Here is a 24,204-nt window from a genome sequence, read left to right on the forward strand (position 1 = left end):
ACAGGTAGTTAATGTGTCTATGCTTTTTTGTTTTCGTTTCAGTTCTACCGATGATTCATGGTCACCATATAAACAATTACACAACTCAACTGAGAGAAGGAATTCACATTATGTTAAAAGTTGAATCTTATCCGGTACCGTCAGTGTCGTGGGCAAAATCGGCAGGAGGTAAACTTGGTGTCTGGAATATATCAAGAAACAATGATTTTCCTTTGTTCAGCAGTATGTATTGTTTAGAATCAAGCATACAACCAACCAGAGAAGAGCATTTTGGACTTTATATGGCGGCTATAAGAAACAAAATTGGTAGTATAGAAGTATTTATTCAGTTACAAGTTGACCGTATGTATTATTCAAACCTTTATTTGGATGAAAATATTTTATAAAGATAATTCGAATTACTAACACCATTATAAAGGAACTTTGAATTCAGTATCATAATTTCGGTGAAACACTACTTTAAAGTACAAGACCTGCAAAAGTCAACGATAACACATGTAAAGTTGTTGTATTATCAAGTGATTAAAATGTTTAACTTTCCTCACTTCGACGCCTATGAAATATTTTTTTAGAATAGTCACACAAAAGAAGCTTGAACTGCAAACTTAAGGTATTTGCTGTTTTGTATAGTAATAGACCATGGTATTTAGTGTAAATAGCAAAAATGCAATCTGTGCACTGTGTAGGTTGTTTAATACCTTCACCGTATTGTATTAATTGTACAACCGATGAAAGGTTTTGGAATTTATAACATAAGGCATACATAATAAGTTAAACATTTTAATCACTTGATAATACAACAACTTTACATGTATTATCGTTTACCTTTGCAAGTCTTGTGACTTTGAGATGAAGAATAGCAACATAAGCGCTGTTCCTTTGCTTTTTGTGTTTTTTGTGCTGTGCATATACTGATTTTACGTCATGGATGGTTACCTCATATCCTTTGTTTTTCCTTTATACAATCTGCTGTCTTGCATATTGCAAGCAAGTAAAAAGTAATTTTTTTTCTCTTTAAAACTTTGACTACATTGAGGAAACCATATTAGAGATGAATGAAAAAAACCTGCTTACGGCTGGTTTTTAAATATGTAGAAATACTTCCAGTTCAAGAAACCACCCCGCCAAATTTAAAATGTCAATCTATGATTTATCAGACGAATCGATCCGTCTTGATTATATTCCGTCACATGTTTGTGTATTGTGAAATCGTATTTCATGCTGGCTCGCCGAACATGTTTTTTACCAAATCATGAGAATGTGTTTGTGAAATGTGCAAATAGAATAAATTGCTTAATCTATTTATCTAATTGCGCTAAGTTACAAAAACATGTTTGTCGATAAACTTGCTTAGTGCAACATATATTAATGATAACAATAATTAAAAAAAAAAATAAACGGTATCTCCATCGTTAATATAACAATGAGCGGTCTTTTCAACACCATCGAACACATATCTCCACCGAGGATCCAAAAAGATTATTATTTTTTATGGCGCTGTTTAAAAATGATACAAAACCTTCATTAATACAATATACATGACCATGATGACCACAAAATACAATTGTTTAAAGGTTATTCAGTTAATAGGCTTTTTATATAGTTTCCAAGTTGACGTAAAATTAGATAATATTGTTGTGAACGTATGCAATTATCGGTAACAGAAAGCCACATAAAGCATTCTTACCATATACAGCATTTTTGTCACATTCAGACAGAAACAATCTTTACTTTTCTTGCAATTATTAAACCATTCGCGAAGCAGTCCACAATCTATTTCAAACGGAACATCGGGTTCGATGGACTTGTTTTCTTTTTGTTTTTGCTAAACGCAGAAAACGTCATTTATCAATGTTTTAGATAGAAATTATGTCTTCGGCCCAATCTAATCTAATCTAATCAATGTGTGTTGATAGAACAGAACAAAGTTAACATACGTTAATCAAGGCACACTAACAATAATCACAAATGTTCCATTTCATTGGTTAAGTAGTAACAGAGAGGATGATGAAGAACAGCTGAAAGTCAAAATTCACAAAAGAGAGGCGAAAATTACCAAAGGGATATTTACAGTCATAAGTCGAAATATAAAACTGACAATGCCATGGCAAAAAACAAAAACGACAAAAAGACAAACAACAGTACACAAAAAACAATGTGAAAAAGTAGAAAAACTAAAAAATGAGCAACACGAACAATACCAAAAACCGGGATTGATCTCAGGTGCACAAGAAGGGTAGGCATATTCTGCTCCACTTGTGACACCAGTCGTGTTCCTCATGAAAGTACAAACCGATGATAAGTCTATATCGTTAAGTGACACTTCAGAAAAAGAGGACGGGATAGTGGTTTCGCCAATTGGAACATATTCGTCGTCATTTGTAAAACAGATATTCTATAATGGTCAACCAACTCGTGATGGTATCCGAAAAAGTTTCGTGGGATGATTTCAACTTCATCACTTTGAATTCTTGTTTCAATAACTTCCATGTAAGCAGAAACCCTCTATCAACGAGTTCATGACATGAAATGCAAGATCTGGTATATAGTATCAACTGGAGGATATATAATCCCTAAACAGTCGCTGTTGGAATGTTGCTACATAGGAATGGAAGGTTAACAATTGGGAAGCTGAAATCTTTTATTTTGTCTTAAAGTTTTGTTCTCAACCCACCATATTTGTCAATTTCTTGATGTAAGTCAAAATATGAGGCAGACGTAACTGTATCTGTTATATCCTTTATTTCAAGTTCGACAAGATAGATGCGTTCAACTAGTCATCAAGCTTTGAATTATGTAGTGAGAAGACATCATCTATGAAGCGGGACGTGAAGTTAAAGGATAATGCTAGTTTTTCTTACTTTTTCTGAGACGCTCCAGTATGAGATCAGCCTCATACAAATAATCTGCTCTTAAGCCAACATAGTTAAAACGATTAATCACAATTTATCTTTTTTATTATTCATGCCATTTAAAATCATATACTGTTATTTATCTTCAGTTCTTGTGTTACCACAAGATAGGTTGTTTAAATAAAACATGTTATAGCTATGGGGACAGTCCTAAACTTATTCATGTTGTTGATTAATTAAGAGTGGCTACATTTCTTTTTTAATTGGAAATCATGTACTCTTATTTAGGCGAATAACATTTTTCAAAAAAACGTTTAGTTAACTACTTGCGCCCACCTAATATACATGTCACGCTATATTATAGATCATTTGAAAGCTTTTTTGTCTGTTCTTGCTGATATGTCCGGTCGTCAATATTTCGTACGGTGCAATTTTCGTTACATCAAGGTCAACTGTGTGAGCTGTTTAATTAGCTAGAAACGTCATATTGAAGTAATTTGATGATGTCAAAAACTTGCATAACGCCAAATAACAATACGGTAGGTTTTAAGGTGATAAAACTGTTGAATACTTTGGTTTTTACTCATTTTTATCATTTTAACCGGAATTTTTTGGAAAAAGCGCTATTTACTTTATAATGTAAATATGTCACTACTATTTTAAAGTGAGTTTCATACCTCTGTTCTAAATGTTCTTTATATTTCCGTACATCATCCTATTATTCTGACGTCAGAATATGCAAAAATGCTGACATCTTATAAATCAAGAAATGGTCCGTCCTATTCCTTTCATTGTGATTTGACGGACATTACACGGTACTAATAATTGACGACCGGACAAAAAAGGTAGTACAGATAATACACTTTTGAATGGTATATGATTTAGCCGTATGTTCAATGGTGCATTAAAAATGAAATTGTAATGTTAATATCAGTCTTTTATATTGGAAATCAGCACTCTTGATTTCAATGAGTTGGTTGTTGGTTGGAAAATGTGAATAATATATGAGCAAATATACCTATACGTTTTGTTCATAATCATTCAAGTTCGTAGTATAATAAAATACATTTGTGATTGTTTTTTTTATAAAGTTTATTTTTTTTCTAAGGATATGGTGTCACAGTAGAGCCAAGGCAGACAATATGTGTTGCTTCGTCCTCCATATATATTACATGTAGTAATTTAAATGTGGATAACAGGACCTGGGATATAATCTGGAAACATTACTTTCACGGTGAACTTGTACAAACATTTAAAGGAGAACTGCACAACCAGATAGCTATGTTAAGCATAAGTCATTGTGATTATAGAGACGGGGGTAAATATGTTTGTGAGTGGATGTCAGATGATACGACCTTGTCTGGATGGTCATCTGTGGCTATTCTTGGTAAGACATCTTTGTCAATGCATATAAGCAATATTCCCATTTAATAAATGAATTGCTCTTGAGTGGCGGAAGTTTAAGATGTTGATAAATTCATTCAACTTTGTTATTACAAAACACTAGACTATCGGATAAAGCTAGTAAAGAATTTTTACTAGCAGTATATTCATTTTGTTTAAATTTCGCCCAAATCTTAATAAAATATTCGTATCATTGTCCCTTTTTCTTATTAAACAGTTGCAACAAGAAGAGCGAGTTAGCGAAATGAAATAATAGTCTCGACTTTAAATTAACCTAAATATGATTTTAGAAAAAATCATCAATGAAACTAGGCTTATAAGCGATGGTCGGGGTTTTGCAGGAAACCACAAACCATCTCCCTACTCGCTTTCTGAGAGATAGGTTGTAGGCAAAACAGTTTCATCTACCAAGACAAACAGTCATATGCTGCTACCGATTTAAAACAATAGAGATAAATATAGACAACAGTAGAAGAAGACAAATACATCATGTCAAAGCAACATACGGAAACTGAGAGAATTACATGAACTCCAAAAGGAGCGGAAACAGCTGCTTCAACATGGAAATTGTCTCCTGCTATGTATGCACAATCTGCGATGCTAATTCACTCAGTCAAAATGTCACAGTTGGGAACAGGACATGATTTGCACATCAACAAATCAGACGTCTACTATAGTATTTAACGAGCTAAGACTGCGTAAAAACGTCACTAGGGAGTTGAGCCACAAACGTAAAGAAATCGTGATTGTGACCGCGTACAACTTACGTAGTGTCAATTTCAGTCGTTCTTCCTCGTTACAGTTTTTCAGTACTACCTAAGAAGTACGTGTATCGTGAACATGCACGAGCTTTTCGTATCAAGTGAGATTTGTTAGCGCCAAGTGTATGGTTAAGCAGAGGTTATGTTACTGCTGAAAAATGGAAAGTTGACAATTGGAAAGTTGTTTTCATCATGTTTTTTATATTCTAGTTTGAAGTCTCAATCTGTGAAAATCTTAAGGAAAAGAACAAGATATAAACATGATAAATCAGACTTTTTCTATAATATCCCTAATTTCAAGTTCATTGGGATATATGATATCCATGTATTCACTGAAATAGGAATTATTGAGTGCCAGGATACATCAATATATTAGCAATTTAGGAATTAGCAAGATGTTTTTTTTTCTTTTTGTCTTTAAAAAAGTTTTAAAAGGATGCCTCGTATCTTATAGGTCAGCTGTCACCAGATATACAGTAATAATACCAAATTTAGAATTTAAATAGAGTTGAAAGTATACGCTTACACAATTTCAATCCTTGGATCTATGATGAGTTTACTTATACTCTTTTTCATAGCATATGTAAAATGAACGAACTAGCTATTCCAAGAAACGTTTCACACAACTTTACTGCAAGCGAATGACTTAAAGTATGATACTGATTCTGAAAGAACGACATGTGCATGATGTGTTTCTGCAAAAAATTTTATTAAGTGTGTTTGAGACAAAAAGTATAATGATGATGGATGTCAAAAAGTGGTTTGAATGATGAGGAAAACAACAGGAACTTTCAAGAAAATCACATTTCAAAACTAGAAATAAATAATTGAATCTAAATGAATAAAGCTATCGCGCGGATTCACACAAACGCGCACATTTACTAGCATTCCCCCTGGTAACTTATGCTATGTTAAAGCAAATTACCGCGTGTGTAATAAATTTGAGATTTGTTTTTATACGCCCGTCAAAATTTTTGACGGGACGTATTATGGTATACAAATGTCCGGCGTCCGTCCGTCCGTCTGTCTGTCCGGCGTAAACATGTCGCACCGTAACTTGAGAATGACTTATCCAAATTTCATGAAACTTAACATAGTTGTTTCTTATGATGGTCAAACGATCTGTATACTTTTTGGTGAAAATAAGATTAAAACTTTTTGAGTTACGGGACTTAGTAACTAAAACAGGTGTGTGTTTTTTTTTCACATGTCGCGCCGTATCTCAAAAAACAATTTATGATTATTGCTTAAAACTTTACACACTTCTTAGTTATATTAATCTTAAGATCTGTATACTTTTTGGTGATGATTCAAAATTTTATTTTAGAGATATTGAGTATTTTGTTAAAAAAGGGGGAGGGGTTTTTCACATGTCGCGCCGTATCTCAAAAACAGTTTCTGATTATTGCTTAAAACTTTACACACTTCTTAGTTATATAAACCTTAAGATCTGTATACTTTTTGGTGATGATTCAAAATTTTATTTTTGAGTTATTGAGTTATTTGTAAAAAAAGGGGAGGGGTTTTTCACATGACGCGCCGTATCTCAAAAACGATTTATGATTATTGCTTAAAACTTTACACACTTCTTAGATATATTAACCTTAAAATCTGTATACTTTTTGGTGATGATTCAAAATTTTATTTTTGAGTTATTGAGTATTTTGTAAAAAAAAAGGGGGAGGGTTTTTTCACATGTCGCGCCGTATCTCAAAAACGATTTATGATTATTGCTTAAAATTTTACACACTTCTTAGTTATATTAATCTAAAGATCTGTATACTTTTTGGTTTTGATTCAAAATTTTATTTTTGAGATATTGTTTTTTTTTTCTAAAGGGGGGTTTCCACATGTCGCGCCGTATCTCAAAAACGATTTATGATTATTGCTTAAAATTTTACACACTTCTTAGTCATATTAATCTAAAGACCTGTATACTTTTTGATTTTGATTCAAAATTTCATTTTAGAGATATTGAGTTTTTTGTAAAAAAAAAAGGGGGTTTTCGCATGTCATGCCGTATGTCAGAAACTATTTATGCTTATTGCATAAAAATTCACACTGAAGACGACGGGCGTATCATGCGCTCATGGCGCAGCTGTTTATTATTTTTCTGGCGCATGCAAGTAAATTGTAACACCAAAGCTAAATTTTGTAATTATTATATTAATTAATACATTATCATTAACTCTGAGTATTACTATTTCCATCTTATCATTTCTCCTTGCGGTAACTATATATCTGTACTCTTATATAGGGATTATCGAACAAGTGCTGAAATAGCATTACAAATCGGAATCTGTCCATCATCGGCAACAAAAAAGTTATCTCATTTAGCCACCAAGGAATAACTGCACAATCTTTATCGTCATGTGAAAAAACGAATTGTTGTAACTGTTGCCTGACACCTGTAAAAAATTGAAAACAACACGTTTAATAATTCCATGCGTCCGAAGCGCTTTTCTGGATTTACCTTCATCAGGAACGCTCAAAGCCAAACATTTGAAATCCGAGGGACGCATAAGTACCGAAACAGTTGAAGAGCTATATGACAAAAATACCTAAAACAAATAGCCAAATTCATCTAAGGTCAACTTTGCCTGAGGGAGTTGAAACCTTAGTTTCTTTATAATTTCAAAATTTATAAACAGACAATTTTAGAAAGGTTTGTTATAAATCATGTCAGTACCGAAGTACTGACTACTGAGCTGATGATACCCTCGGGGACTGATAGTCCACAAGCAGAGGTATCGACCCAGTGATGTAAAAAAATGAAAACAACACGTTTAATAATTTCATGCGTCCGAAGCGCTTTTCTGGATTTACCTTCATCAGGAACGCTCAAAGCCAAACATTTGAAACCCGAGGGATGTATAAGTACCGAAACAGTTGAAGAGCTATATGACAAAAATACCTAAAACAAATAGCCAAATTCATCTAAGGTCAACTTTGCCTGAGGAAGTTGAAACCTTAGTTTCTTTATAATTTCAAAATTTATAAACAGACAATTTTAGAGAGGTTTGTTATAAATCATGTCAGTACCGAAGAACTGATTACTGAGCTGATGATACCCTCGGGGACTGATAGTCTACCAGCAGAGGTATCGACCCAGCGATGTCAAAAAATTGAAAACAACACGTTTGATAACTTCATGCGTCCGAAGCGCTTTTCTGGATTTACCTTCATCAGGAACGCTCAAAGCCAAACATTTGAAATCCGCGGGATGTATAAGTACCGAAAAAGTTGAAGAGCTATATGACAATAATACCTAAAACAAATAGCCAAATTCATCTAAGGTCAACTTTGCCTGAGGGAGTTGAAACCTTAGTTTCTTTATAAGTTCAAAATTTATAAACAGACAATTTTAGAAAGGTTTGTTATAAATCATGTCAGTACCGAAGTACTGACTACTGAGCTGATGATACCCTCGGGGACTGATAGTCCACAAGCAGAGGTATCGACCCAGTGATGTAAAAAAAATAAAACAACACGTTTAATAATTTCATGCGTCCGAAGCGCTTTTCTGGATTTACCTTCATCAGGAACGCTCAAAGCAAAACATTTGAAACCCGAGGGATGTATAAGTACCGAAACAGTTGAAGAGGTATATGACAAAAATACCTAAAACAAATAGCCAAATTCATCTAAGGTCAACTTTGCCTGAGGGAGTTGAAACCTTAGTTTCTTTTTAATTTCAAAATTTATAAACAGACAATTTTAGAGAGGTTTGTTATAAATCATGTCAGTACCGAAGAACTGATTACTGAGCTGATGATACCCTCGGGGACTGATAGTCTACCAGCAGAGGTATCGACCCAGCGATGTCAAAAAATTGAAAACAACACGTTTGATAACTTCATGCGTCCGAAGCGCTTTTCTGGATTTACCTTCATCAGGAACGCTCAAAGCCAAACATTTGAAATCCGAGGGATGTATAAGTACCGAAACAGTTGAAGAGCTATATGACAATAATACCTAAAACAAATAGCCAAATTCATCTAAGGTCAACTTTGCCTGAGGGAGTTGAAACCTTAGTTTCTTTATAATTTCAAAATTTATAAACAGACAATTTTAGAAAGGTTTGTTATAAATCATGTCAGTACCGAAGTACTGACTACTGAGCTGATGATACCCTCGGGGACTGATAGTCCACAAGCAGAGGTATCGACCCAGTGATGTAAAAAAATTGAAAACAACAGGTTTAATAATTTCATGCTTCCGAAGCGCTTTTCTGGATGTACCTTCATCAGGAACGCTCAAAGCCAAACATTTGAAATCCGAGGGATGTATAAGTACCGAAACAGTTGAAGAGCTATATGACAAAAATACCTAAAACAAATAGCCAAATTCATCTAAGGTCAACTTTGCCTGAGGGAGTTGAAACCTCAGTTTCTTTATAATTTCAAAATTTATAAACAGACAATTTTAGAAAGGTTTGTTATAAATCTTATCAGTACCGAGGTACGGACTACTGAGCTCATGATACCCTCCTGGACTGATAGTCCACAAGCAAAGGTATCGACCCAGTGATGTAAAAAATTGAAAACAACACGTTTAATAATTTCATGCGTCCGAAGCGCTTTTCTGGATTTACCTTCATTAGGAACGCTCAAAGCCAAACATTTGCAATCGGAGGGATGTATAAGTACCGAAACAGTTGAAGAGCTATATAACAAAAATACCTAAAACAAATAGCCAAATTCATCTAAGGTCAACTTTGCCTGAGGGAGTTGAAACCTTAGTTTCTTTATAGTTTCAAAATTTATAAACAGACAATTTTAGAAAGGTTTGTTATAAATCATGTCAGTACCGAAGTACTGAATACTGAGCTGATGATACCCTCGGGGACTGATAGTCCACCAACAGAGGTATCGACCCAGTGATGTAAAAAATTGAAAACAACACGTTTAATAATTTCATGCGTCCGAAGCTGTAAAGTGCTCGTATTGCGTACAGTTAAGACATGCTAGAACAGTATTCGTGAACACCAGCAGATCCATGCCAATTTCAAACTTCAAATACAACAACTAAAATAGATAAAAATTACATTTCTACAATCGATGTTTTCAATGCTCTTCGTACTTGAGTTTGCCTTCTAAGTGTTTTTTTTTTTCGATCACCACTGTTTAGTCTTTTGTAAAAGAAACGGCTGTCTGGCGTTCCACATAATTAGTATGTTATGTATGGTGCGTTTTAAAACCATTTCATCGATGCAATACACCTTATCGCTATTTAGTCCAATCCGGAAAAAACAGTCACTGATACAACTTCTTATATCAAGTCTTGCAAAAACAAAGGCCATCAGTAACGAGCTAAGGAAGGAACAAGTTTAGAAAGAAAACATTTGGAAACTTTGATAGACTATGATCCACTTTTTAAAAACACAAATTAAAGTAATAAAAATACTTTGTTTGAAGTGTTTACGATGGTTTAAACATTTCTCTTTGAAAAGTTTTATGCATAATACATTGGTTAAACAGGGCCCCAGATAGCTTCAACTGGATGAAAAAGTTGTGTAATTTTAGAACTTATCCGGATTTAAATAAATAGCGATAAGGTGTATTTCTGGTGGCCTTTCGAACTCGAGAGTATTACCAGTCCGGTATTCAATATTTATGGGCTGACATGAAATAATTGATACTTTTATTTTCTCTACGTCGAGTATTGTTTATGAAATGTTGGTGAATTATTCACTAAACAAACTAAGTATGCTAAGGTTTTTTCCTATCTAGACAAAGGATATGGCACAATTTATTTGAACTTGTTCGTTTAAAGTCAGTTCAAAATTATATTTTATATTATTTATATTTGTCTAGTTATTAATTTGATTTGATGATTAAAGGTTAAGATTGCTATCAATTTGAAGTAATGTGTGTTTGTTTTATAGTCAGGTTTGCCTCCAAATTTTACACTAAATAAATGATTTCATCAAAAGTACACATAAACAAAATAAAAATAACAAAACACAAAGACTTCGATGTAACTTATCCATTTCAAATAGTGTTAAACTTGTAGATTTTGTTGAATGTTTTAGGTCCACCGGTTATTTCTCAGCAAACAGTTTCCTTTCGAGATGAATTAGTTTTCATATCAGTAGACTTCTACTGCGATGATGATGATTTTGAGATCGATTGGTACATAAATGATGTTAAATTGAATGCAAATGACAAAGAATACCAGGTTTTAAGGGAATGGTCAAATATCAGTGTCCAAGTCCATACTCATACGATATATATAAAGGGATTTAAGACAAAATTGTATCTTAACAGAAAGAACATATCTTATATAAATAAGATTAACTGTCAGGTTAGACAAAACTCTTATAGCTCAGAGGTCGTTATTGGTAAAGAGGACTTAGCAGAAAATGTTAACACAGTTATGTCGGACATGACCCAAACAACGATCTACCAAAACGTCACCATTTTCACGATACCGACAGATAATTCCGGTTTGTATATTTAAACAAGTTGAATATCTTATTAACTGTTAGATTAACATAGACAATTGCCTCTATACATAAACGATAATACGCTGGCAACATTCACAATATTACGCACAGTTATTGCAAACAAAACTTATCGTAGCAGTACGCGTGCAACAATTGAGTATACACTTTCAATTTGCCATATAATTGTTGCAAACATGCAATAACATAAGGGATAACCGTGTAGTTATGACATTTCTTAGTTTTTAATTGCAAATTGATATTATCAAATACAATCAAATTTAACTCATAGTAGTATTTTAAAAGTACAAGTATTGAATCATTTATAAAATAAAAATGATCAAATGAAAATGATTTTAAAACATTTTTGTCTTCCAATCAACAAAACAAACCTCTTTTTTCGACAACCATAACCATATACATTTGATGCGCTCTTGCACTTTAAGAATAATTATTCATTTTCCTTCATTTGTTGTCAGATGATAAATATATCGGCGGACATAAGATTCTGTTCAGTTATGTTCTTCAATAAAAATGCATTTTCAAAATTAATTAGTTAACTAAAAATGGCTATCAAATAAACCATAGGAATGATGATTTTGTTTTTAACGTTTATATGTTTGGTTATTAATTCTTTATGGAAGCCCTATTTATATGTTATTTTGGAATAACTCCGGTCAGAAAATAACGTAAGTATAGTAGTATAGTTATATTATTTTTTAATCCATGTAAGTTGTGTGCATTGCCTTTGTTTTAGTACTGTAATGTCAATTTATTAGATATATGATCATCTTATCAAATATTTTTTTTCTAGAAATAGTCATATCTACTTTATACATGTCTATCCCATTGACTACTGCATTCATTTTGATACTGGTAAATGGACTTGTTTATCTGTTTTGGAAATTCAGGAAAGGTAAGTATTTTTAACATGCATATTGGCAACATTTTCTCTTCCAAACAGTAAAATATGTAAATGTGTATGTAGATATAAATGTGCTTAATAGATGGAAATATTCTTTGATTTATTTCAACAAAATTAATTTTTCCATTGAACTGTCGATGCTTATTACCGTATAATTCTAATGGCAGCGTCCATCTGCAAAAAGATTCAAACTTTTAATCAGCTAATTAAACTTAACACCCAAAAATACCCTGAAAAACTGTTCAAGCAACAACAAATAAATAGGTTATCGTATGACCAACAATAACGTGTATATTGTTCGTTTGGCCTTTACTAAGTTCTTAAAAATATATACTCTTTTCGACACATATGTTTTTAACGTTGTGTATGCATAAGAAGAAACACCTAAACTAACGGCAAAATAAGTCATCCGTCATCGCTCCGTTTGGAGTAAATGGAATTTTCTATAAATTTTGAAAAGTTTGTTAGAGGTTTTAAACATCCGCAAACTATTACTTTTTATACTTATATTAAACAGACCTTGAAATAAAACAAATGTTGATCATTAATACAAACGATAACCAATAATATACAAAAAAAATCATTAAAGCAAGAAATAATAATATATATATATCTACTAAAATCTTCTTTTTTTTTATTTTTCTTGACACACAGTTACCATGATGGTTACATTATTTGTTGTATATTTGTCGGAAATTTAAAAAAAAAAGATCTAGCATGGTCCATATTGCGGCTCTTTTGAAAAAACAACAAGCATTTGTCATTGTTCAAAATGAAAAAAAAACAAACAATATTTGGTTATAACACTCTTTTGTGATTGCGTTTTTGTACTCCATTAAGAATATTTCTATAATCTGTTATATGACTGTTTTTTATGCCCGCTAAATTCAGACGTAATAAAGTTTACTGTCAACCCTTAATGCAGCATGTCTACAGCGAAATATTTATAATTTTATAGTTTCAAATCTGAAGACTTGGTATCTTTGACTATTTTCACTTTTACGTTACAGGTTAATGGATGTTTATTCTTCAAAATATTTGCTTTTTACATACGACGTAAATAAGAAGTATTTACCTTGAGAGGTTCACCTCAAACTAATGAATCAAATGATTTAGAATAATAGCATAAGTGGCTGTATATGTTTTCGAAGATCTATTTATTTTTGTTTAACAATAATATAGTTTTTAATTCGACCAAATTAAAATGTAAAAACTCAATTATACTTTGAGCGAGGTTCTTCTGATTTTATATAAAAAATGAAAATAACAAACGATGTTCGAGTATCTGCATATGTTTTGACGATCTTCACTTTTTGTTTGTTCCGTGGATATGTAATGTTCACGTGTTGCACTTAATTGATTATTGATAACACGCAGTCATTCAACCTATTTAAAAACTACTCGCCGACGTATGTATTGCATTCATTCCTTGAGAAGCTGTTTATTGACCCTTTTCCCAAAAATCAATCTTTGATTGATTTGAAAAAAAAACTTGGGACAGTGGCGGAACAACACACATATGAACAAACGATAAAAATCAGTTGAAAGGGGCTTAATTCATTAGATCGATACAAAGCTCGACAAAAAGACTACAGACAAGACCGATCGGAGAGTACTCCTAGTTACTGAAAGCTAGTTCAAGGCAAATAACATTTTATAAATATATCACTTATATAGGTATCGATAAGATCAGAGACCATTAGTGTTAATAACTGTATAGTAATACATATGCAGTTATGTTATATTTCATTGATAACCGATAACACAATATTTACAGTGTGAAATTGATAACCTTCAACAATAATTTGTTTCAATGGATCGATCTGTTTACTAGGATCGTAACTAAAATAACGTACACTATAAACAACATCACCACAAAAATAAGGATGTGATATCTCAGGTACAGCAAAACTTCAAAACCATATCTTTGTATCTATAAACAGAATTAATTAATATTATCAGTAATTTGTGGTAACGAAATCCTTGGTAATCAGTTAAAACATAGATAACGTGCATTGCAATCTATAAAGTAAAATCGACAGGGAACGAGTTGAGATATATGAACACAGTATGATGTGGCGTGAGTGATTTCACCGTCTGAATAAAGGAAAATCTACAAAACGGAACGGCAATCGTACTTTCGTCGCAAAATTTTAATTGCATTTTCCGTGTAACTGTTAATTACCCATGGTACCAGCTGTATACTTAGAATATTCTTGAGTAATTAATAAACAAATATTATCAAAGGAACGGTCAATAATGTTGAATATATCAATGATATGGGATTACGACGAAACTTTATTGAATTGGCCAAAAATGGTGATTTAGAACAATACAGTAATTAGTCTACTATTACATGGGCGTAATTGGTTTCCATAGGATAACTTTAAACTTGCTGATGAACTGTTTCACCGACACGAATCATGCAACGAACTTCAAAAATAAGAATGAAAGATTACAAGATGATGTAGATAAATTACCGTATGTAAAAACTTAATATTTATCTCCCATTAGCAACTTCCATTTTCATTTGTACTGCATGTACCTCGAAAACCTCAAACTCATACGAAACACTAGTAAAACAGGAGATTTGTTTTTTCCCTAAGGTAAAGAAAACATCCCACAGCATATAGACATGTAAGTACACAGATTTTGTTATATAAAGTAGATACAGATACCTGAAAGGCATATAAAAAACAAACAGAATCACACACAAATAATACACGATTGATAGCATAAACACAGGAACCAGCACGAGCACTGACAAACATGATTAATTTGGTGTTTAACGCCACTTTCAACTATATTGTGCTATTTCGTGGCGGTCAGTTTTTATTTGTGGATGAAGCCGGAGTGCCCGGAGAGAACCACTGACCTTCGGTAGGAAAACTAACAATCCTAGTCATTTAATATTGGACTCGAGTGTACCTGTCCCGTGCGGGAATCGAACTCATAACCTCAATGTTGACAGGCTAGTGATGCAGTAATTCGACTACTTAGAATAAATGGCCACAGAGGCCCTTACACTGACAAACAATCAAAACGGTCTAAAGTCAACCTTGTTTGAACAAAATAATGATCAGGAATAAAAAACGCATGTGCGGAAGGTACCATATAGAACAATTTCATAAACTGATCAGGTCATTTTCTGTCATTTACAATTACTTTCTAACGAATTCAGGTATCTACACATCATTGGCTTAACAATTTGTCAGCGTTCTTATATGATAAATGAAAAGCGCTTAGCAAGCACTATATCTATAATGCGCCAATTTCTATATTTTAAAACTTACTACTGGTATGAAATTTAAATCATGATTTCATCTATAATTTATGCATGCTTTTTATCTAAGTTTCCAATACTATAAATGTGTATGCGAGTTTGTTTATTATGTTCTGATTTTACTTATCTCCTATCCGCTCGCCTTTTTAGCCTTTTTATTTTTTTTATTTTTTTTTGTTTTTTTGCATTTAAATGTTTACCATATCAAAAGGCAGACAATTTATCGAAATTGGCAACATTGATATTTCATGCCAACACAGGAGTACTCACTACTGGATTGTTGAGACCCTCGGGTATCAAACATCTTCCAGCAGTGACATCGACCCAAAGTTTTTAAATAATCATCAAAGATACGAGGTTTATAATTTGTAACGCCGCCCAGACATACGTTTCGTCTACATAAGACTAACCTGTGGCGCCGAATCATAACAGTTGGAAGGCAAACCATAAACGAGGTTGAAGAACATTGCAAACCAAAAAATCCCCCAAAATATGCCAAATACTAGGTCATCTATGCATGTGGTAGAAAATTTCCTTGTAAAGATTAATTTAAAACTTTGTTAGCCAAAACAATACTGAAATTACTTTATCATTGACATGTCATGCCAAGACAGACGTGCTGCCTACTAGGCTGGTAATATCATCGGTGGACAACATGGTAAATTGTTGATTTTGACATATTTTTATAATACACCGGGTCGACAATGTTTTCAAACTTGCAGAAAAAGGAAGTGCAGTTGCTGTGATATTAAAAAAAACTACATTGGAGGAAGGAATCGACATCTATCTAATGCTAATTTGTATACGCTTTTGACATGTGATCCAGCAAAGAAAATCGACAAAAACATAAATGTGGTCCTTATTGAAACAAATAGAAATAAGCAAACAGATGGTGACGCGCACGATTACTGAGGTCCAAATGAAATTTGTACAGCCGGTGTATTTTATTTACTTCCAAAACTCCGTAAAGACTGGACACCTGAAATACCTAAATCGTCCAATAAATTTTTGAATTGTTGAGTACCACCTTATACCACATGTGACACAAATGTCACCTCACATTCAATATACAACGGCCTATTTAAAGAACATAGACTCCTTACATCCCTTACGTAACAATACAGTTTTTGGTTTAGATGGTTGTGTGTTCTTTATACACTGATTTTCCGATTCTGAAAAAAGAAAGACATAATCGAATATCACGGGCTCATGACAACTGATTTTGACCGAAAAATGAATAAGTAGATGATCAAATTAATTACATAAAATTTTCCAAACTGTTTCTTTATTTATAACGTGTTGCTTTTATTTTTTTATATCTAGACAAGCGTTTCGGACGCATGTAATGTAAGGTGTTGTTTTCATTTTTGAAAGCAGTGGGTCGATACTGCTGCTGGTGGACTATTAGCCACAACGGGTTTAATAAGCTTAGTATTCTGTACTTCGGTACTGACATCATTTAATAACAAACATTCCTTAAATTCTCCGATTATAAATTTAGAAATTGTTAAGAAAGCAAGGTTTCATCTTCCTTAGGCAAAGTTGACCTAAATTTGATTTGGCTATAGGTTTTATGTCCTTTTGGTCATATAGCCCAATTTTGAACACTAGCAAAGATTGGAAGAAGTTAGACTGTCACACACAACAATCAACAGATGGCCTTGATGGAATGAAATATACAGGAATATGATTATAAAATAGATAGATTGGAAGAAAGGAATGCGTAATAATTTTCGATTCAAAAAATATTATGTACCTAGTAATTTTTCCATTTATGGTACGATTTGCAAGAAACATCAAGAATACAGTTCATTATTTCAAGCTTAGATATGACTAATAAAAAGAAATGAAAACCACCCTTTATAAATTGCATGCTTACTCGCACTTTTCTTAATTTACCTTCTTCAAGAATGTTCAACACCGAATGTTTAAAAACCAATGATGTATAAGGATCGAAACGCTATATTACATTATTATACCTCAGTATGTTTTTTTCTATATAAAAAAGAATGAAATATTTGTGCTATTTCATTCCACAGACTATTTGCCAGTCAATAGTTTCAAAGACTATTACCCCGGTCAATAGTTTTATTAACATATTTCCCGTACTTTTTCATACTAATTTTTCATTGGACAACAATGACGTCATCGACTATTCTGCTTGGAATTGTGCGCTTGGCAACGTTTAACTCTGAAATATCGTAAACGTTATAATCTGTATGTATCTGTCGTAATTTCAAATTAATATATTACTTTCCAGAAGCAATTGAAAAAAAAAATCTACGCGACATATTTTAAGAACTAAAACATGTAATGTATGGTATTGGTCTGTTGTCGTCTTCATAATCTGGGATTGCTTTGGTGTACGGTAAAATATTTTAGCTAATGTTTATCAGATGCACGGGAATTTTTACACAAGGATTCCTGGTCTTGATTACAGTAAATAGATTATTGACAAATACCACACAGGGAAAAAAACCTGATAGTTCATGTTGTACATGTTTTTGTGATCATTTTTTTTCAAGTGGTGTATGTAGTCTTTTTAGCAAGTTGTTTTGTTCGGTATAATAAAACACTTAATGACTGGTTATGAGGGTAATAGGTGTATAATATTACATAAAGGACCTAAAATAATAGCTAAATCCAACCACTAAATAGCTTCTGACTTCATCAATATACAAAGAAAATTGTCATAACGGAGAAATAAATAATTAGTTTCTTTTTTAGGCAAAGCAGAGAACCTGTTAATATCCCCGTTCCAATTGGAGAATTAAATATTTTAAATGAAGATCATTACGACGAAATATCAAGTGACATAGGAAGTACATACTATCATTCAGTAGAATGGCTTAATTCAATTATAGATAGTGATACTGACAATTCAAGATGCCAATCTTCTACTTCTGAAGGAGCAAGTGCAGACATTAAATCTGTTGATAATGTTTATGAAGGACTTGACATTTTGTTCATTGAACCATCACATCAGTATTCTGATTGTGCAAACATGAAAAGAATAACAATCTAAAAAGTGTTCTATTTTACCATAACAGTTTGAATCGGAAAAAATTAACAATGTGTTTTAAAAATACCACATCGTTCAGTAAAATCATTTTTGTTAATTTCTTCCATTTCTAGCTAAACATGACCCGATAGTATGTAGTAGCTTTTGACATTACCGGATGGTTATAGTCCGTCGTGTTTTCTACTCAGGATCCCCAGGAAAAGACAATACCGTACTTGTGGAGGAAGCCGGTTTACCCGGAAAGAACCACTGAAAATCGGTATGAAAACTGACAATCCTAGTCAATTAAGATTGGAGTAGGTCAAAATGATCTTCAAACAAGAGTTGAAAAAAAAATATATATCGACATAGCATACATGTTTCATCCTGTGTGAATACTAATGTGAACTCTTATTTTTCTATGTTATAATCTTCAAAATTATAACAGATAAGGATAACCAGTGTTTAGGAATATTTATCGGAGAGACAGAAAAAAAAAGGCGCACAATTGAAATTATCAACATAAAACTTAAACATGATAGTTACTTTGTGTTTAGCTTTAACCTTATTCTTTTTAACTTGAAGAATAGGTATAGAGACACTGCACTTAGCTTAGCAAGATGAAATAAAAAGTAAAATACCTTTTGATATCCAATTTGCTCTTTATAGGTCTGGAGTGATTGCCTATAAATCATAGCTGTGACTAAAAGATAGAGAGTAAAATAAGGCAGAACATATAATCTGTTACAGTAGAACAATTATACGAATTAGCCATGTATTCGAATTTCTTGGTTGACTCGTTATACATGCTATTGTCAAATTAAGCATTGTTAAAGTTGTTACTTTTAAATGACATTTGTACGTTTTTGGCTATAGTATTAAATGGGACAGTTATTTCTAAGCATAGCCATTGGTCAGCAAGACAAGGTAAAAAAATGTCCGAAGACCTTATTTTATAATTTTCATATCAACTGTCCATTGACATGAAATGAGTAACTTATTTTGAATTATTTTTTTATTTCATTTGCGACAATGCTGATATATATATTGCTGGTAGAAGTATTATTTATAAATGTATATATTGCCAATGATAATTATATATTAATGTATGAACAATGACCAAAGTGCTTATTATTTTACTTTCAATTTGATTGAAATGATTTTGTAGATGTTACATTTTGTTTTCTTATTTTGTTTTGATTTTGATTATTGATTACTGGTTTATTTCTGTGCAATTTAAATTGTCTAATTTTTTTGTATATATTTTTTTATATGTTCGAAACTTTTAATGTACTGTGTGATACATCCCAATACCAAATCATTACATGTATATTCGCCTTTCGATCCAAGAGAAACAGGTTAACAGATGTTTTGAAATTTTGGGTACTCTATTTAATGTTTATTTTTAGATTACACATGAAAAGGTATCAACAAAAATCGATTGTGTTTTCTTATGACGGAAGTGAAATTATCTAGTATTCAATCCCTAAACTGTGAGAGTAACACACATAACTTACGTGATAGTTGGTACAAAAGCATCTACAAAAATTACACCAGATGGTATTCCAAAACACTGAATGAGTAAAATATTGCACATTTTCTAGGGAAACCAAATCTAAGAGGTACAGCTATAAATCTTTTCCCGCGTCAATTATCATAAAGGTTTACATATCTCAGTTTCTTTTTTTTTTTTTTTTTTGGTCATATACTGAAATTTATAAATCAAATGTCAATTTATGGTAGCAGCCAACCATTATCTGATCACTTTTAGGAATGAATGTAACTGAAACGAAATATGTTAATTACCTCTTAAATCTGGGTTATACTGAAACGTTTATTGTTAATGGACTTCAATATTTTACAATATTTTTGAAATATATATGATAATAAAGAGGTGATACTTCGAATGATTGGTTGTAGAGTATTTAATTGTCAAATTTGTAATACTGTTTACTGTTTCCGTCCGTATTACCATTAGATAATAAATACCCTTCTCAGATTTGGATACATAAGTTAGAGGAAATTGGCTTCAATTAAAAATGGTTTGTTTACCATAGCCCATCCGACCCGATTGAAACCCTCTCGACTGTAAAGTTTTTACAGAAAAAAATCGTGAAGTTTTTTTTCATCATTTTTACGATTTCCGGTTTTTTGGTTCTTTTCCGTATCCGGTGGTCTTTTTCTCTTCCACTTTCGTCCGGTGGCAAAGGCGCTTTGCATGTTAACCTGGAAGCCTGCGTAAACTCGTGGTTACAAGAACTAAACTGATTCGGATGTCATCTGTTTCAATTTCAAATTTTACCAAGACATGGACGCCAACAATAACTTTAACAAGCTGAAACGAAAATTAGCAGCCATTGAGGGCTAACCTGACCCGAAAGAAAAAGTCACATTTTGTTCGAGTATTTTCGTCTTACAAGACAAAATATAATTGCATAAAAAACCGCCAATATCGGCATTATTTGTCCGACACTAGGAAAGATGTTTACAATGAAATAATAGAAGGAGATTCCTTTACAACATGTACAAGTAAACATGGTAAAGGAAGCAATCAGGTCACAGTGGGACTTTGTAAAACAAATAATTTTACAGACACATTCGTGCCAGATACTTTAGAACTAGTGAAAGAGGCCCTAGACTTTGATAAATCCTTAAGATATGTAAAATTTATAGTAAAAAGAGATGACATTGAATCAGATGCATCTACAATTGCAAACAGAAATCAGCCCACTATGAACGTATTTGAAGTCTTAATGACAACTTCAACTGAACAAAATAGAATGGCGAAAAACGTTCTTCTGTCAGGGAAACAGGTATGTTTAAATATATATTTCGCGTAGACTTTCAGTGGTACATGGCAATGAATGCACTTATTTAAAACCTACATATGCAAAACTATTGGTTTTTTTTTGTTATGTCACCAGTTTACACCCTTAGGTCATGCCTTGTCTCTATTTGTCAGAATAATAATGCTAGTAAAAAATCAGCATCAATTCTGACATCTAATACCCTTTTCGTTGTGATAAGTTTTCTTAAATCACTGAAGTACCAATGTCGTAACCTTCTGCGTTGTGTGATAACTCAAGTTTGTTTTGACCATACTAAACTTGAATAAAATTTACGCAATACATTTACACGTGTCAGAGGAAGCCTTCTTTTCATTTTGAAACATTTTCTGTAACGTTTTTTCAGTTTTCTCATTCTCGCATGGAGTTATTAGACTTTGGACAGTGGGACCTTCATTATACCCCATACAACAAAAGTTGCGGAGGATATACTTTTATTGGTCCGTATGTCACCACAAATGACATTATATAGCCAATAAATTATATTGGGGTTATGTCCATAAACAATCATCAAAAACTAGCGACATACTGCAGGGCCATTGAACACTGTTTATCTTGTTTTATGCTGAGGCTGTGAAGTTTCAAAGAGAAATCCTATCAAATAAACACAGAGACATCTCTTTTCATGTGCAACTATTTTCTTCAGTGGGTTGTGTTTAAACTATTTTAATTACTTTTACAAAGTCTTAGTCTTATTCATTTGTATGACCTTCAAAAGGATAGAAGGATATTATTTGTGAACAGTTACTGTGTAAAAATGTTCATTTTGCATTTTCTTCAAATAATCATTGAAAAGCAAATACTGTTGCCACTACCAGAGAGGTTTAATACTTTCAGTACTAGTAGTATTGTCCAGAAATCAATATGTCATATAATGCCCATAAATCAATATCTAATATTTTCATTCAATATGCAATGACTGCATGTCTGTCAGACATATTAAAATTGTATGTCAAGTATAAAATATTTTTAGTCATTTTCATTTTTAAATATTTGTCAGAGGTAAAATGTTTTACTACTCTGAAACTGTTCTTGTAGTTTCTGCTACATGTAGTTTTGTAAAGTTGTATGATTTGCCAGACATGAATGCAAGCCTCGTGAATAATTGATAATAAAGTTCGCAATAAATTTGTTTACACATTAAAATGTCATATTTCATTGCATGGAGGCACTTGTATAAGACACCACAACAATGCTACTAAGTACTATACACAGGAAACATGTATCACACGTTCCTTCGACTTAAACTCTATACTGCAATTTCAGTGCAGTTACTGACAGTTATACAACTAAACAAAGTCAACTTAAAGAACAAAGACAACTCCTTTTACTGAGTTTATTAAAAAGTCCATTATATTTGAAAAAAGAAAAAAAAAAGAAAAAAAGAAACCCGACCTACCGACCCAATCTTTGTTATGGCACACGGGCTATGGCAAATCAACATTTTTTTAAATGTGTCCAAAATAAGGGAAAATTTTGTATAGCTAATTACAGGATCGAACCAAAAAATGTTTAAACCAATCCCTACTCAGGGTTTCTCAGACCGGTGTTAATGTTAATGTAAAAACAACGTTGAAACTGTTGTGAACGTTAACATATCACTTAGAGGCTTTTGTTCCATGTAATAAAAATAATTAATTGCAAGTTAAACACCGGGTATATGCAATACCTTTGTAATAATGTTAATTATCAAACTATAAAGTTTATCACTTTATAAACAACAGGTGGCATTTCTGCATGGCCAAGTTATCTGAGTGGAGAGATAATAGTTACTGTTTGATCTTTATTACCTTACAGGATGTTTACTTATCAGTATGGTCAAAGTACGGACTGTTTTAATTACCAGGATCAAAAGGTGATCGAGAGGATTAATATGTTTCTTGTTTGGTTATTTATTTGTCAATGCTTAAATTTCAAATGAAAGAAAAGGTCAATATTTTAAAAGCAATGTGGCATTTTTCTTTTTATTTAAAAAAATAAATTGGTGTGATTATAATATTTAGGATTTAGGACACAAGTAATAAGGGAATGCACACCCCTGTTTCTAAAGATTTTATATCAGTGGTTTTTGTTGCAGTTTTAAATGCTCTTCGAAATTTTAACTTATTTTATAATTCTATTGCTCTTATATTTCTACGATATAGGTTTTATATCTTATCTTCTAACATGTCTAATAACAAAAACATTATAATATATTTACATATCAAATAGGCCTGTGATTTAGGACACAGACATAGATTACAATTGTATAATATGTCTCTATGGTAAACGTACTGAAAGTTACATGACAGTAAGTAACAAATGTGATAGTACAAAAGTCACACATACTATTTTTTAAGTTTTGTTTGAAAACATAGGAAATCTTTTACAATTTATTTTTGGCTACTTGCATATAGTTATTTCACAATTTATGAAATATTTCAATTAAACCTTGAGTAATGGATAGTCAAATTTTATGCATGAAAAGGATATATTTATTTGCACTATGTAATAATGAAACAATTTAAGTACCAAGTCACTTTGACAAATTGTTATCGTTACAATTATTTTTTCATAATTGATTTTTTTTCAGAATAAATTTTGTTTACAAAAAAAGTTGCCATATATATAAAAGTTCTAGAAAAAAATACAAAATTATTTTGACAAATGTTTTTTTATTCAAAAAAAAAGTAAACTAAAAACTGAAA

At 32.2% G+C, this 24,204-nt stretch overlaps 1 protein-coding gene across 1 annotated transcript; it reads left to right on the forward strand.

Moving 5' to 3' along the window:
- On the forward strand, nt 1–22,443 carry LOC127703868 (uncharacterized). Its single transcript, XM_052207944.1, has 6 exons — nt 1–342; nt 3,961–4,239; nt 11,052–11,465; nt 12,277–12,378; nt 14,994–15,024; nt 18,398–22,443. The coding sequence occupies exons 1-6, from the start codon at nt 12–14 to the stop codon at nt 18,693–18,695; spliced, it is 1,455 nt and encodes a 484-aa protein (XP_052063904.1). The 5' UTR covers nt 1–11; the 3' UTR covers nt 18,696–22,443.
- The last annotated feature ends 1,761 nt before the right edge of the window (nt 22,444–24,204 follow it).

The sequence above is a fragment of the Mytilus californianus genome, unplaced genomic scaffold, assembly GCF_021869535.1.
Source record: "Mytilus californianus isolate M0D057914Y unplaced genomic scaffold, xbMytCali1.0.p SCAF_53, whole genome shotgun sequence".
Lineage (NCBI taxonomy): Eukaryota > Metazoa > Mollusca > Bivalvia > Mytilida > Mytilidae > Mytilus > Mytilus californianus.